Genomic DNA, 16,693 nt, shown 5'->3' on the forward strand with positions numbered 1-16,693 from the left:
TTCGGAAATTCGTACTTGTTTTTATTATATGGCATTACATTTAATACAATTTGGAATTGTGATGAACCGATTGAGTTGGAATTCTTAAATTTGGAATAAGAGTCCCTGATAGAATGCAGTGGATTTATCCTGCCAAAGGGCTATTGGAAATTTGAACTTTATGGTTGCGAATAGTTCTAGAATGGTAATAAACTTCTAAAATGGTACCATTTGGTATTATGGAACAGATAGAGATGTAAACTTTTTGTATAAGAATCAAGGTTGGAAAGTAAGTTTGATATATGCAGGTGGATTTGGAAATGTGCACTAAGTGAGGGAACTGTACTAAACGGTACTAAATTGGGAAACTTTGAAATTTTGTATTGGAGTTACTGTTTCTAGTAGGTTCGTTATGTAGAGGTGGTTTTTGAAATGTATACTAAAAGTGCACGAAAAGTACTAAATAGTACAACATTTGGTACAATTTAGCTTTGGGTAAACATATAGTGCTTAAAATCTGAAATAAAATTCAGATATTTAGATTACTGATGGCATTGGTTTTTTAAATTTGGCGGTGGCTTGGAAATTCGTCCTAAATTTGTACAATAAATACTAGTTGGTACTAAATTTGGTATTCGGTGAAGGGATAGGGTTGGAATCCTCAAATTTGATATTGAGATCTAAGTTGATATCTGGAATTGAGATTTGATTAAAGTTTTGGAAATGTTTATTATAATTCTACGAAAAGTACTTAATTTAGTACTAAGTGAAGGCATTTAGTTGAAATCCTGAAAAAGAAATAGATTTGTGTCTGAGGCAAAGATAAATTTAGTACTAGATTTTGGATAAGACTAAAATTATTAAATTTTTTATTTAGGTCAGTGGTGATTTCTAGAGACGTTGAAGTTAAGATGTGGATGAGTTGGTAGTTTTTGCAATGCTTCTGGCTGCTTTTAATTCCAAAATCGATAATTAAGTTTATTCGCTACCCATTGAGCCAATCGAATACTACCAATCGAATACTATCCCCTTCACGGAATGTTCACATAATAATTTATATATAGATATATATATATATACTAGCTGAACCCGGTGCGCTTCGCTACCCCTTTTGATTTTATATGCATTCAAAATTTTATTTACGAATATATGTTGGATAAAGAAAAACAAATTTAAAAATTAAAAAAAATATTGCACTAATTTAATGCGTTAATAAACAAAATCATTACAAAAGCAGTAACATGACATGCATACACGAAGGGTTTGTCCTTTGGATTTATTTATTTCATAGCAAATACCAAGCGTGCAGGAAACTGCAATTTTTTTAAGTAGAGTGGCATTTCTATTGCAGGTAGTGAATTCGAGATAGCAACATACTTCGCCGTAATAAGCGTATTTCAAATAAATTGTTGTGTTGTTTTTTAGTGTTAGCCTAAGGCGTTGTGGGTCAATGGTTCTTATTAAAATCATATCCCAATCTGATCCGATTTAAATATAATTTAAAAAAAATTACTTTTACACCAAACTCCGCCACACCTTTCATATTTAATTGAAATTGGTGCGTCAAATATGTGAAATCGGCCGAGATATATATGGGAGCTATATCCAAATCTTAACTAATTTCCAATTAATTTATCACATTTATTATTATAACAAAATTCCGCCACACATTCTGAATTTCATTGGAATCGGTCATATATATCGTGTTTGGTGCATAATATGTATGAAATCGGCCGAAATATATATGTTAGCTATATCCAAACCTCAACTGATTTCGATATAATTGTGCAATTTTTGCTGGTGCCAGATTTTGTCTCTCTCGCTTTGGGTGCATCAAATATGTGAAATCGGCTGAGTATATATATGGAGCTATAATCACATCTGAGCGTATTTGAATATAATTTGTCAAATGTGCATCAAATATGTGAAATCGGCGGATAATATATATGGGAGCTATATCCAAATCTGAACCGATTTTAATATAATTTGACTAATTTATTTTCTAATCAAAATCCCGTTACATATTCCAAAATTCTTGGAAATCGAACATACATATCGTGTATGGTGCATAAAATACATGAAATCGGTCGAAAATATATATGAGAGCTACATCCAAATCTGAACCGATTTTAATATAATTTGACAAATGTATATTTGTTTTAATTTCCGCTACACATTTCAAATTTCATTGAAATTAGAGATACATAGCGTGTTTGGTGCATCAAATACATGAAATCGGTCGAAAATATATATGGAAGCTATATCCAAATCTGAACCGATTTCAATATAATTTGAAAAATTAATTTTTGCTCCCGATTCCGTTACTTATTTTAAATTTCATTAAATTTGGACATACATATCTTGTTTGGTCCACCAAATACATGAAATCGGCCGAAAATGTATATGGGAGCTATATCCAAAACTGAACCGATTTCAATATAATTTGGGAAATAAATGTTTTTAGATAAAATCTATCACACGTTTCAAATTTCATTGAAATTGGGGATACATAGCGTGTTTGGTGCATCAAATGCTTGAAATCGGCCGAAAATATATATGGGAGCTATATCCAAATCTGAACCGATTTCAATATAATTTGACAAATTTATTTTCGGATCAAATCCCGTCACATATTCCAAATTTCATTGGAATCGAACATTCATATTGTGTTTGAGGCATCAAATGAACGAAATCGGTCGAAAATATATATGGGAGCTATATCCAAATCTGAACCGATTACAATATAATTTAGCAAACTTATTTTTGTTCCAAATTCCGTTACACATTCCAAATTTGGAGACTGTGTCTTTAACCGATCAATAGATATGTGCATATAAAATCTAAATTTTTGGGAGGTACCTCCGATTCTGATGCTATATCTCCAGTTCCAAGTGGAAATTCAAAAATGTATATAGCCTATGTTACTTTCAGGCGATGTTGCAGTATATATGGAAATTTTCAGAAAAATCTATTCAGCAGTTTTCGAGTCCATAAATTACAAACAAACAAACAAACAAACAAACAAACGTACAAACATTTTCCTCTTTTATAGATATAGAAGATATATATATATATATATATATATATATATATATATATATATATATATATATATATATATATATATATATATATATATATATATATATATATATATATATATATATATATTTATATATCTATATCTATAAAAGAGGAAAATGTTTGTACGTTTGTTTGTTTGTTTGTTTGTTTGTTTGTAATTTATGGACTCGAAAACTGCTGAATAGATTTTTCTGAAAATTTCCATATATACTGCAACATCGCCTGAAAGTAACATAGGCTATATACATTTTTGAATTTCCACTTGGAACTGGAGATATAGCATCAGAATCGGAGGTACCTCCCAAAAATTTAGATTTTATATGCACATATCTATTGATCGGTTAAAGATACAGTCTCCAAATTTGGAATGTGTAACGGAATTTGGAACAAAAATAAGTTTGCTAAATTATATTGTAATCGGTTCAGATTTGGATATAGCTCCCATATATATTTTCGACCGATTTCGTTCATTTGATGCCTCAAACACAATATGAATGTTCGATTCCAATGAAATTTGGAATATGTGACGGGATTTGATCCGAAAATAAATTTGTCAAATTATATTGAAATCGGTTCAGATTTGGATATAGCTCCCATATATATTTTCGGCCGATTTCAAGCATTTGATGCACCAAACACGCTATGTATCCCCAATTTCAATGAAATTTGAAACGTGTGATAGATTTTATCTAAAAACATTTATTTCCCAAATTATATTGAAATCGGTTCAGTTTTGGATATAGCTCCCATATACATTTTCGGCCGATTTCATGTATTTGGTGGACCAAACAAGATATGTATGTCCAAATTTAATGAAATTTAAAATAAGTAACGGAATCGGGAGCAAAAATTAATTTTTCAAATTATATTGAAATCGGTTCAGATTTGGATATAGCTTCCATATATATTTTCGACCGATTTCATGTATTTGATGCACCAAACACGCTATGTATCTCTAATTTCAATGAAATTTGAAATGTGTAGCGGAAATTAAAACAAATATACATTTGTCAAATTATATTAAAATCGGTTCAGATTTGGATGTAGCTCTCATATATATTTTCGACCGATTTCATGTATTTTATGCACCATACACGATATGTATGTTCGATTTCCAAGAATTTTGGAATATGTAACGGGATTTTGATTAGAAAATAAATTAGTCAAATTATATTAAAATCGGTTCAGATTTGGATATAGCTCCCATATATATTATCCGCCGATTTCACATATTTGATGCACATTTGACAAATTATATTCAAATACGCTCAGATGTGATTATAGCTCCATATATATACTCAGCCGATTTCACATATTTGATGCACCCAAAGCGAGAGAGACAAAATCTGGCACCAGCAAAAATTGCACAATTATATCGAAATCAGTTGAGGTTTGGATATAGCTAACATATATATTTCGGCCGATTTCATACATATTATGCACCAAACACGATATATATGACCGATTCCAATGAAATTCAGAATGTGTGGCGGAATTTTGTTATAATAATAAATGTGATAAATTAATTGGAAATTAGTTAAGATTTGGATATAGCTCCCATATATATCTCGGCCGATTTCACATATTTGACGCACCAATTTCAATTAAATATGAAAGGTGTGGCGGAGTTTGGTGTAAAAGTAATTTTTTTTAAATTATATTTAAATCGGATCAGATTGGGATATGATTTTAATAAGAACCATTGACCCACAACGCCTTAGGCTAACACTAAAAAACAACACAACAATTTATTTGAAATACGCTTATTACGGCGAAGTATGTTGCTATCTCGAATTCACTACCTGCAATAGAAATGCCACTCTACTTAAAAAAATTGCAGTTTCCTGCACGCTTGGTATTTGCTATGAAATAAATAAATCCAAAGGACAAACCCTTCGTGTATGCATGTCATGTTACTGCTTTTGTAATGATTTTGTTTATTAACGCATTAAATTAGTGCAATATTTTTTTTAATTTTTAAATTTGTTTTTCTTTATCCAACATATATTCGTAAATAAAATTTTGAATGCATATAAAATCAAAAGGGGTAGCGAAGCGCACCGGGTTCAGCTAGTATATATATATATATATATATATATATATATATATATATATATATATATATCCTTTTTTTTTAGTATATTGAATAATTATGTCGTAAATAGTATCAAATTTTGGAATAAGTTTAGATTTGTTCGAATTGGTCACCTTTGGCACGAATTATGGCCTTCAAACGGCCAATGAAACCGCCACACGCGGCCCGAATGTTGCTTTGCGGTATTTTGGTCCATTCCTGGCAAAGAGCTTGAGGTGATCGACACTTTTGTAATTTTTTGTGCCAACCTTGCTATACAAAATACTCCAGACACAATCGTATCCGATATACGGAGATTTTGGTGGCCATTGTGCGCTGAAAATGAAGCGAGGAACCTCTTTTGTAACCATTCTTGGGTGCCGCGTGCTGAGTGCGATGGTGCTGAGTCCTGTTTGTATGTCCAAGGTCGGCGGCTAAAATTTTTAAGGCTTTAATACACCCTCCAGAATTTTTTCGCGACAATATTCGGGAATTATTCTGTTCCACGGTCGATTAATACGAGCGGAGAGCGACCATCGGCTGTAATGGCGGCCCACACCATCACCATGGCCGTCGCTTGAGTTCTGGTGTTCGACCGGCAAGTAAACACGATCATTTTGTTTGTTTACAAACTGCTGGACAACGAATGTTTTCTCATCGAAGAAAAGCAAAGCTCATTTTTCCATATTTGCCGAATGGAATATTGCGATATATTCGGCTCACGAGTCATTTTTCACCCATTGCGACGCTTTGCTTCTTTACTTTTTGAACCATTTCTGCTGATGTTGCTGTTTTCTTCCGTCCACTTGCTTGACGTTGGGCTACGGTAACGAGCAATGGTACGAAACACAAAAGATTTATACACATTTAAATGCTGGAGTGCTCTAATGATAGCCACTTGTGGTTTTCCAGGCAAATATAAAGAAAATCACACTAACACGCTTGAATTACATCACGAATAACCTTTTTTCTGGAAAATTCTCACCAAAATGCTTTTATACGCTTCTCAACAATAAAATGAGCTGTCACTGGAATAATTTTAAAAGCTGTCGGATGAGTGGCTTAGAAATGACAGCATTGTGAAGTTGGTTGCAGTTTTTCATCTCACTCTGTAAGTGTGGAATCGGGAGAACGTCAAATTGATAACTCTGCACTTATGACAAAATAATCGACGTATTTTGATAACATCCATAGGAATCGTTATCAAAATTACGGAAAATTTCGTCTCCCCTTTAAAAAAAAAACTCGCCTTTACTTTAAAGGTAACTTTCAGAAATTGTTGAAAAACAATATTTGAGTATTTCTAATCAAAATCACTTTCTTAACTTGTCGAATGTTGATAATATGGCCCAATTGTATTTTCTCAATTGTCAATCTGTTTTAGAGACGTATCAATGACAATCTTATTCGTAACAGATGTTAACATTGCCGTTTCTTGGAATTGTTTTTGTCATTTGAAAAGGAAATTCCTTTAGTAATTTTTACATGTCCTTGTTGTTATGTTCTTACTGTCTGGTGTTGACATTCCAAGGGGAAATGTTAATGGCAGCCATGGTAGGGACTAAACAAAAAATAGCCATGTAGCAATATTAACAATGGAAATTTGTTTTATTTAAAATTACAAAAATTAAATAACGCTTAAAGCATTTAATAGACTGGCCATGAAGATCTTAGTGAATAATGCGTGGGAAAATAATTTAAAGGAAGCAATTTAAGATATCCTTTTCCCAAATGTTTTTTAATTTAAAGATAAACTCAATGTTCGGACAAAGACAGCTATATTACCAAACTTGGTTTACATAGAAAATCGGATGATAAGATGTAAATGATTTGAGTGGAATACGTCTCATGGTACAATAAGGAGGTAGAACAGCTTCGTAAAACTACAGAAATACAGCCCTGAGGCTATGTCCGCTTCCTGTCAGACTCATTCAAAATTATATACAAAACGTTGTTTTCATTTTTTTCATATTTTTCCTCATTTATAGAATGCCTGGATTTTCTCTCAAAAATATGATCCAAACTGTTCAATCTTTCAATTTCATGGCTAAACTGGTCAATAGCTTTGAAGCGCGAGCTGCAGTGTACGTGTCTTCCAATCATTGGTTTTGAAAATATTTTTTTTTAATTTTTCAAAATAATAAATACATACACCAATCCAATGGATTGGTATCCGGAGATTTTGGTGGTCATTGTGCGCTGGAAATGAAGCTAGGAACCTAATTCTGTAACCATTCTTGGGTAGCGCGTGCTGACTGCGATGGTGCTGAGTCCTGTTGGAATGTCCAAGGTCTGCGGCCAAGGCTTTAATACACCCTCCAGAATATTTTCGCGATAATATTCGGCATTTATTCGGATGCCACTGACAACTAATACGAACGTCGGGCTACGCTACCAGTATCACGGTAACGAGTGATGTATGGTACGATACACAAAAGATTTATTCACATTAAAATGCTGCAGTGCTCTAACGAAAGCCACTTGTGGTTTTTCAGCCAAATATAAAAAAATCACACTATCACGCTTTAATTTCATCACGAATAACTTTTTTTCTGGAAAATTCTCACCAAAATGCTTTTGTACGTTTGTAAACAATATAATGAGGCGTCACAGGAATAATTTAATAACAGCTGCTTAGAAATGACAGCAGTCTGAACTTGGTTGCAGTTTTTTCATCTCACTCTGTATTAGCAGGTTCTTATTAAATCTTTTTATCATACAACGTACTAAATTTTCAGACTTTCAAGATTATGGATATTATTCAATTAAAATTTTAACATTTTACAACAAAAAGTCTTCAAATCTTTTTTTTTTTTGAAGGATAGTAGTAAAATCGTATAATTTTATTACTCATTTGCAAAACCGTTCCATATCTCAATCTTACACACCGAAAGTTATCGCAAGCTCTATCCCTTCATCCAATTCCAATTTAAGTACCACTCAGTACTCTTTGTACAAATATATTACGCATTTTAATTTGTAAATTAGAAAAATATGCTTACATTGAACATATTTTTTTTGCAAACATTGTACCAATAAGACAATATTTACATAAGTTAAACCTAAGAAATACGTTTTTAATAGAAATGTTTTAATGTCTCGGGCAAATATTTAATTTAATTCATAAAGAAATCTATATCTATAAAAGATGAAAATGTTTGTATGTTTGTTTGTTTGTTTGTAATTTATGGACTCGAAAACCGCTGAATAGATTTTCCTGAAAATTTCCATATATACTGCAACATCGCCTGAAAGTAACATAGGTTATATACATTTTTGAATTTCAACTTGGAACTGGAGATATAGCATCAGAATCGGAGGTACCTCCCAAAAATTTAGATTTTATATGCACATATCTATTGATTGTTTGAAGATACAGTCTCCAAATTTGGAATACGTAACGGAATTTGGAACAAAAATAAATTTGCCAAATTATATTGTAATCGGTTCAGATTTGGATATAGCTCCCATATATATTTTCGACCGATTTCGTTCATTTGATGCCTCAAACACAATATGAATGTTCGATTCCAATGAAATTTGGAACGTGTGACGGAATTTAAACCGAAAATAAATTTGTCAAATTATATTTAAATCGGTTCAGATTTGGATATAGCTCTCATATATATTTTCGGCCGATTTCAAGCATTTGATGCACCAAACACGCTATGTATCCCCAATTTCAATGAAATTTGAAACGTGTTATAGATTTTATCTAAAAAATTGATTTCCCAAATTATATTGAAATCGGTTCAGATTAGGATATAGCTCCCATATACATTTTCGGCCGATTTCATGTATTTGGTGGACCAAACACGATATGTATTTTCAATTGTAATGAAATTTAAAATAAGTAACGGAATTGGGAACCAAAATGAATTTGTCAAATTAAATTGAAATCGGTTCAGATTTGGATATAGCTCCCATATATATTTTCCGCCGATTTCACATATTTGATGCACAAAACACGCTATGTATATCATTTACATTTTGAATGTATAGCGGAAATTAAAACAAATATGCATTTGTAAAATTATATTAAAATCGGTTCAGATTTGGATATAGCTCTCATATATATTTTCGACCGATTTCATGTATTTTATGCACCATATACGATATGTATGTTCGATTCCAAAGAAATTTTGAATATGTAACGGAATTTTGATTAGAAAATAAATTATATATTTATATTTTCCGCCGATTTCACATATTTGATGCACAAAATACGATACGTATTTCCGAATCCAATGAAATTCGGCATGAGTGGCTAAATTTTGTACAAAAATAAATTTGACAAATTATATTCAAATACGCTCAGATTTGATTATAGCTCCCATATATATACTCAGCCGATTTCACATATTTGATGCACCCAAAGCGAGAGAGACGAAATCTGGCACCAGAAAGAATTGCCAAATTATATTGAAATCAGTTGAGGTTTGGATATAGCTAACATATATATTTCGGCCGATTTAATACATGTTATGCACCAAACATGATATATATGACCGTTACCAATGAAATTCAGAATGTGTGGCGGAATTTGGTTACAATAATAAATGTGACAAATTAATTGGAAATTAGTTAAGATTTGGATATAGCTCCCATATATATATTCTCGGCCGATTTCACATATTAGACGCACCAATTTCAATGAAATATGAAAGGTGTGGCGAAATTTGGTGTACAAGTAATTTTTTTTTAAAATTATATTTAAATCGGATCAGATTGGGATATGATTTTAATAAGAACCATTGACCCACAACGGCTAACACTAAAAAAACAGCACAACAATTAATTTGAAATACGCTTATTACGGCGAAGTATGTTGTTATCTCGAATTCACTAATTGCAATAGAAATGCCACTCAACTTCAAAAGATTGCAGTTTATTGCACGCTTGGTATTTGCTATGAAACAAATAAATTCGAAGGACAAACTCTTCGTGTATGTATGTCATGTTACTGCTTTTCTAATGGTTTTGTTAATTTACGCATTAAAGTAGTGCAATAATTTTTTTTTTAATTTTTAAATTTGTTTTTTTTAACCAACATATATTCGTAAATAAAATTTTGAATGCATATAAAATCAAAAGGGGTAGCGAAGCGGACCGGGTTCAGCTAGTACTATCATAAATTTGGAGAGCCCGTTTAGCTCCCTCTTGAGTCGAAATAAAGTAGTAAATTCAACTGTACAAAAGTATTAAAGAAAAATTGTGTACTGTACAAACAATGTCGTGGTAAATGTTGACACCCTGTTCACTAATCCTATTCACCACAATGGTAATACCGGTACAGTCGACTCCGCTTTACTGTAAGTGGCTTTATTGGAAAATATCGGATAACTGGAATTGAGTTCCTGCGCCATTACATTTTTAGGTCACTTTCTCATTATTTAATTCGCATTACTGAAACTCCGCATAACTGAAAATATCCGATAAGTGAAATGGTGGTTGATTTCAAATATTGCAATTTCTTTTGAAATCACTCCGCTTTACTGAAAAAACAAATATTGCCATCTATTTTTTAATTACTAGATAATGCCATCTAGTTTACATAATTATAACTGAACAAACTCACTAGAAAAGAGGAGAATGGCGGAACATGTAATATTTGATATCGATTATTAACATTTTGATAACACAATTCTCGTTATTTCTTTCTACATACTTGGATAAGTGAAACAAAAACAAAATAAACACAAGAAACAAAAGAACGTTCTATTTAAATTATTTCAAAGAAATCAAACATGTCCAGTAAATATAAGTGTTTATCTTATAAAGAAAAGATAGAAATAATAGAAAAACTGAAATCGGGTGTTCCCAGAAAAGAAATTTGTGAACAATTTACGTGTAGTGCCGCGACAGTAAGTCGAATTGTAAAAAATAAACAAGTTGTCACCAATGTAATGGATCGAAACAGAAATGTTTTCATGAAAAGACAAAGGACAGGATCACATAAAAATGTGGAAGATGCTTTATTCATTTGGTTCAAGGATATGCGATCAAAACACGCCACAATAACTGGGCCGTTATTGTTGGAGAAAGCAGATGATTTTGCAAAAAAGTTTAATGTAAATTTTAAACCAACGAATGGTTGGCTCGAACAGTGGAAAAAACGAGAAAATATTCACTTTAAAAACCTGAGCGGTGAAAAAAGTTATGCTGATACAGGCGGGGCTAAAGAGTGGCTAGAAAACATTCTTGCGAAATACCTAGAAGAATATTCAGCAGACAATATATATAATGCTGATGAGTCCGCATTATTCTATAAACTTGTTCCAAATGGAACCTTAGCCCATAAAAATGAACATCCATCCGGACAAAAAATGTCTAAAGATAGAGTAACACTGTTGTTCATAACAAATTCAACTGGCAATGACAAAAACATTTATTGTGTAGGAAAATCCAAAAGTCCAAGATGTTTTAGAAAAAACACAATACCAGTAAATTATTATTCTAATTCTAAAGCATGGATGACAAAAATGTTATGGACGGAAATTCTAAAAGATTTGGATATAAAGGTAAAAGAAAAGAATAAAAAAATGTTTCTTTTTGTTGACAATGCATCGTGTCACCAAATAATGGATGATGTAGTTTTAAGCAACATAACCGTCATATTTTTGCAACCAAATACCACTTCCCTAATTCAACCTCTTGATCAAGGAATAATACGTTCTTTTAAATCGCAGTACAGAAAGCGGTTAGTGTCTAAGCAAATCTTGCATTTAGAATGTGGTCTACCCCCACAAGATTTTTCGAAAAAAATAGATTTGTTAGAAGCCCTAAATATGATAAAATTATCATGGAATAGCGTTACGGCAGAATGTTTATTAAATTGTTTCAAAAAAGGTGGGTTCTCTCTGAATGAAGTCCTAGAAACAAGTCAAGACATGGAAATTATGGATGATGAATTTGCACTTGATATGGAAGAACTTATTAGGGTAGACGAAAATGAACCCTGTTGCGAGAGTTTGACTGATGATGGTATTGTAGAGTATATTACACTGAGTACAAAAGAAAATAATGATGAAGATTGTTGTGAAAATAATGTAGTTGAAGAAGACATATCGCCAAAACCTACTTTAAAAGAGGCTTTTGCTGCAATGAATGTTTTAACTGATTATTTTCGAGACAATCCGGATGCACGACAAAAGATTCACGATCTTGAAAACGTAATGTGCCAAATAAATATAAAACGGTTGACACAAAAAAATATGCAAGATTATTTTCAATGTAATTAAATAATAATTTTTCCGATAATATATTTTAAAATAGTGAATTCCAAAAATGTTATTTTAATGTTTCTTTTTAATTTTAACTTAAATGATACGACTGAAGTTCCTTTAATTTAATATTTTTCATTGTATTTTTATTACTGTTAGACCGAAAGTATATTGATTTAATTTTGTATGATCTCTGCGAATAAAATTTGTTTAAATCAATAAATGTGTGTTTTGTTTTGAACGGGTATGCAATTGGATTATTAATTTTTTTCATTTTTGCTAAGTTCGGATAAATGAAAAAAATTTCACTGAAGCGAAGTTCGGATAACTGAAAAAATTTTCAGTTATGCGAACTTCGCTTAAGCGAAAACTTCGGATAACTGAAATGAACAAGCCAATTTTTTGTCGTTTCAGTAAAGCGGAGTCGACTGTAGTCGATAATAACGTTCTTTGGAAAATAGGGTAAGTGTACCAGTAGTCGGCACTTTTAGGATTTTCGCGTTTTTAATCGCTCACCATTCTGAGTGGAACTTTTCAATTATTACAAAGTTAATTTATTCAGATTCGAAATTTTGTATAGTTTTTGCAATAATAAATAAAGTTTTAATAAGTTTTTAATTAAATTTCATAAATTTGTAGTTTTATTAAAACAAAGCTTTTGTGCCAGTAGTCACCACCACTTGCCAATTGTCGGTATGGCATGTTCCAACAGTCGGCATACCAATTTTTTGGTAAGAATAATTAATAATGATAATAAAATAATTCATTAAAATATAATATTTTTGCAATTTGCAATAAGTTCGAAATATATACTACTTTCCAGAGAACGGCCCTTGTAAGCCATCATCCACATCAAATATGCCTGATGAGCCGCTTAACCAACGGCGAAACGCGTCGCATAGTGGTGAGTGTGTGATAGTGTCTATCTGGCTTTCCATTTCACTGCAAATTTCAGATCATTAAGCTCGTCTCGAAAGAGAAAAACAAACACATAAATCATAAAACATATGATATTCGCCTTAACAAGGCAAAACTCAATATAATATTTTTGTTTAGTTAAACTGATTCGACGACTTTATTGTACTTTTCTTAAGAATATGGATTGTTGAGGACCTTCACAGACAAAAATTTAATTTTTATTAGAATAAATCATATTTTCTTAGCGAAATTGTACACAAAGGTAGCTGACAATATATTTGAAGTAAAGTGAAGTACATTTAGTTATAATAGTTTCATGTCGAACTTAGGCACACTTACCCTATTTGAAATGATTTCCATGAAAAAAAAATGGAACAAAATTGTTAGGAATGACAAACTCGTACGGATTATTATGCATTTCTGCACATAAAGTAATTAATAAAATTAAATTGGTTTGTAATATCAAGTGTTAGCACTTTAGTATATTAGTACTTGCATCATATGTTATTGATCTGGAAAACAACTGGACCTAAACCATTTATTGTTGTTTATAATCTCAGGCTATATGGCTACAGAGGATATATATCATTTGATACGACCAAAACAAGCCTCATCGACATTTGGTCTCTTTAGACCAAATCCGTTTTAGGTCATTTGGAGTCGATATAGGTGTGTCCGTCCGTCACGATAACTCTCGAAGGGAATATCCCAGTTAATCCAAACTTGGTACAACGAAATATATTTGTTAGACTTAGATAGGGTTCGGAGATGCGAAATATCGATCCACTCCTTCTGGTACCTCTTCCACAAAAGGTCAAAATTTTCACAGAAAATAAATTACCTCATATAGTAAGAAAGAATCGTCCAATTGACCTGATTTAAAAAAAAAATCATAACTTTTATAAAATGTGAAATAAGAGTCCGATTATCTTAAAAACTCAGAACGGGTCTAAATTTTGAATAATTATATTCCTCATAAAATGTGAAATGATAATCCGCTTCATTCTAAACTTCGCACACTCCAATATCTCTACAGACACAAGATCCGATGTGAAGATAGGTATCGGCTTATTCCTTCTAGTACCTTCCCCACAAAGGGTCAAAATCTCGAATAACTGTAACTCTTATAAAATGTAAAAAAACAGTCCCATTATCGATTGTCGATAATCTCAGTATTTCTACTTTCTTTTGGTACCATAAAGCCCATGAAACGTGGAGTTTGTAATGGGATTAATCTTCTGTGGGAGTAAGTTGCTTGAATAGGTTCATATAGCAGTACCACCGAATATTTGATATTGCATTTAAGCCCCATTTTTCAAATTACTTCAAAGTTACTATTTAAATCTCGATAGAATTTCAATACATAGCAACTTCTGTAGCAGGATATTGTCTATATAGAGTTTCGTTTTGGTTCAGTCCCATATAACCGCACCGCCCACATTATGGTATTTTGAAGACCTCAACTGCAATCACCAACCGATTTTAGTAAAACTCGCTGATTTTGATCCGTATGTGCGTCCCTATGTCATTTATATACCCCCCACCATTGTATGGAGGGTATATTAAGTTTTTCATTCCGTCCGTAATACCTCGAAATATACATTTTATACCCCTCAATGTCTTTTTATTCTGGATCAGCATAAAATTTAAATCAGCCTGTCTGCGGAAATCACTCTGGCTGCCGAACGAATTGAGTAGCTTAATCCACGTTTAGATATAGCCCCTCTTATAAGTGTTCTTTCCTATTTTAGCGACATTGTTCGCCGAAATTGTTTCAAAGTTCGAAATGAAAGTTCCTAATTTGTACTGCAGCCCGTGACAGAAAATTGTCTATGCATATCCAGGTCTTCGTATAGGTCGCATATAACAATACTTTCAGAATTTTTAACGGATTTTATTGTTCAAATTTGTCAACTTCGGCACGAATTATGGCATTCAAACGACCAATGAAACCCTCATACGCCGCTCGAATTTTGCTCTGCAGTATTTTGGTCCATTCCCGGCGAAGCGCTTGCTTGAGGTGATTGACACTTTGGTATTTTTTAGTGCCAACCTTGCTTTCCAAAAAAACTCCAGACACAATAGTCCAACGGATTGGTATCCGGAGATTTTGGGTGCCATTTTGTAACCATTCTTGGGAGGCGCGTGGTGCTGAGTCCTGTTGGAATGTCCATATGTTTGCGTGCCCAAGGCTTTAATACACCCTCAAGTTTATTTTCGCGATAATATTCGGCATTTATTCTGATGCGAATGAATACGAGCGGAGAGCGAACATCGGCTGTTATGGCGGCTCACACCATCACAATGGCCGGTGCTTGAGTTCTGGTGGCCAACCGAAGTGGTACATTTTCAGCTGACCTCTTTGGCAAGTAAACACGACCACTTTGTTTGTTTACAAACTGCTAGACAACGAAGGATTTCTCATCGGAGAAAACCCAATTTAGGCAGTTCACCACTCACCACTTTCGGCCAAGCGAAGCAACTCTTTAGCTCTTTTGAGTCTATTTTCTTTCTGTTGCGATGTAAGTTTTTGCACTTTTTGGAATTTTAATGGCTTTACCCCGAGCTCATTTTTCAATCTTTGCCGAATGGAATTTTGCGGTATGTTCAGCCACTGCGACGCGGGTTTCGATCAAGTCGCTTCTATACGTTTCGAACAATTTCTGCTAATGTTGTTGTTGTCTTCCGTACACTTCCCTGACGTCGGGTTACGCTACCAGTATCATGGTAACGAGCGATGGTACGTGACACAAAAGATTTATTCACATTTAAATGCTAGAGTGCTTTAACGATAGCCACTTGTAGTTCTCCAGCCAAATGTAAAGAAATCACAATATCCCACTTAAATTCCATTACGAATAAATTTTTTCTGGAAAATTCTCACGAAAATGATTTTGTACGCTTGTAAACAACACAATGAGCTGTCACTGGAATAATTTTAACAGCTTTCGGACGAGTGGCTTAGAAATGACAGCAGTCTGAAGTTGGTTACAGTTTTTTCATCTCACCCTGTATATTTTTCATCTGATTTGGTGTTCAAGTCCCTCACATTCGTAATATGCATTCGACAACAATGACATTTGGTGCCAGATATCTTATAGAGCTCGAAAATACATTTGCCAAATTTTAATCGAGATCGGCTAAGATTTGGATATAGCTCCCATATACATTCTACGTATGTTTCCATTTTGTGGAACCCGTCTCCGATGTATATTTTTTATACCCTCCACCAAAAAAGGTATGGAGGGTATATTAAGTTCGTCATTCCGTTTGTAACTCATCGAAATAATCATTTTAGACCCAACAAAGTATATATATTCTTGATCAGCGTAAAATTCTAAGACGATTTAGCCCTGTCCGTCCGTCTGTCCGTCTGTTGTAATCACGCTACAGTCTAAACGAATTAAGATAGGAA

General features: G+C 32.9%; 1 protein-coding gene across 1 annotated transcript; it reads left to right on the forward strand.

The window, feature by feature from the left end:
* Positions 1-10,825: 10,825 nt before the first annotated feature.
* On the forward strand, positions 10,826-12,456 carry LOC109612843 (tigger transposable element-derived protein 4-like). Its single transcript, XM_020037246.2, has one exon. The coding sequence runs from the start codon at positions 10,885-10,887 to the stop codon at positions 12,376-12,378; it is 1,494 nt and encodes a 497-aa protein (XP_019892805.2). The 5' UTR covers positions 10,826-10,884; the 3' UTR covers positions 12,379-12,456.
* The last annotated feature ends 4,237 nt before the right edge of the window (positions 12,457-16,693 follow it).

Source organism: Musca domestica, unplaced genomic scaffold (genome assembly GCF_030504385.1).
Source record: "Musca domestica strain aabys unplaced genomic scaffold, Musca_domestica.polishedcontigs.V.1.1 29, whole genome shotgun sequence".
NCBI lineage: Eukaryota > Metazoa > Arthropoda > Insecta > Diptera > Muscidae > Musca > Musca domestica.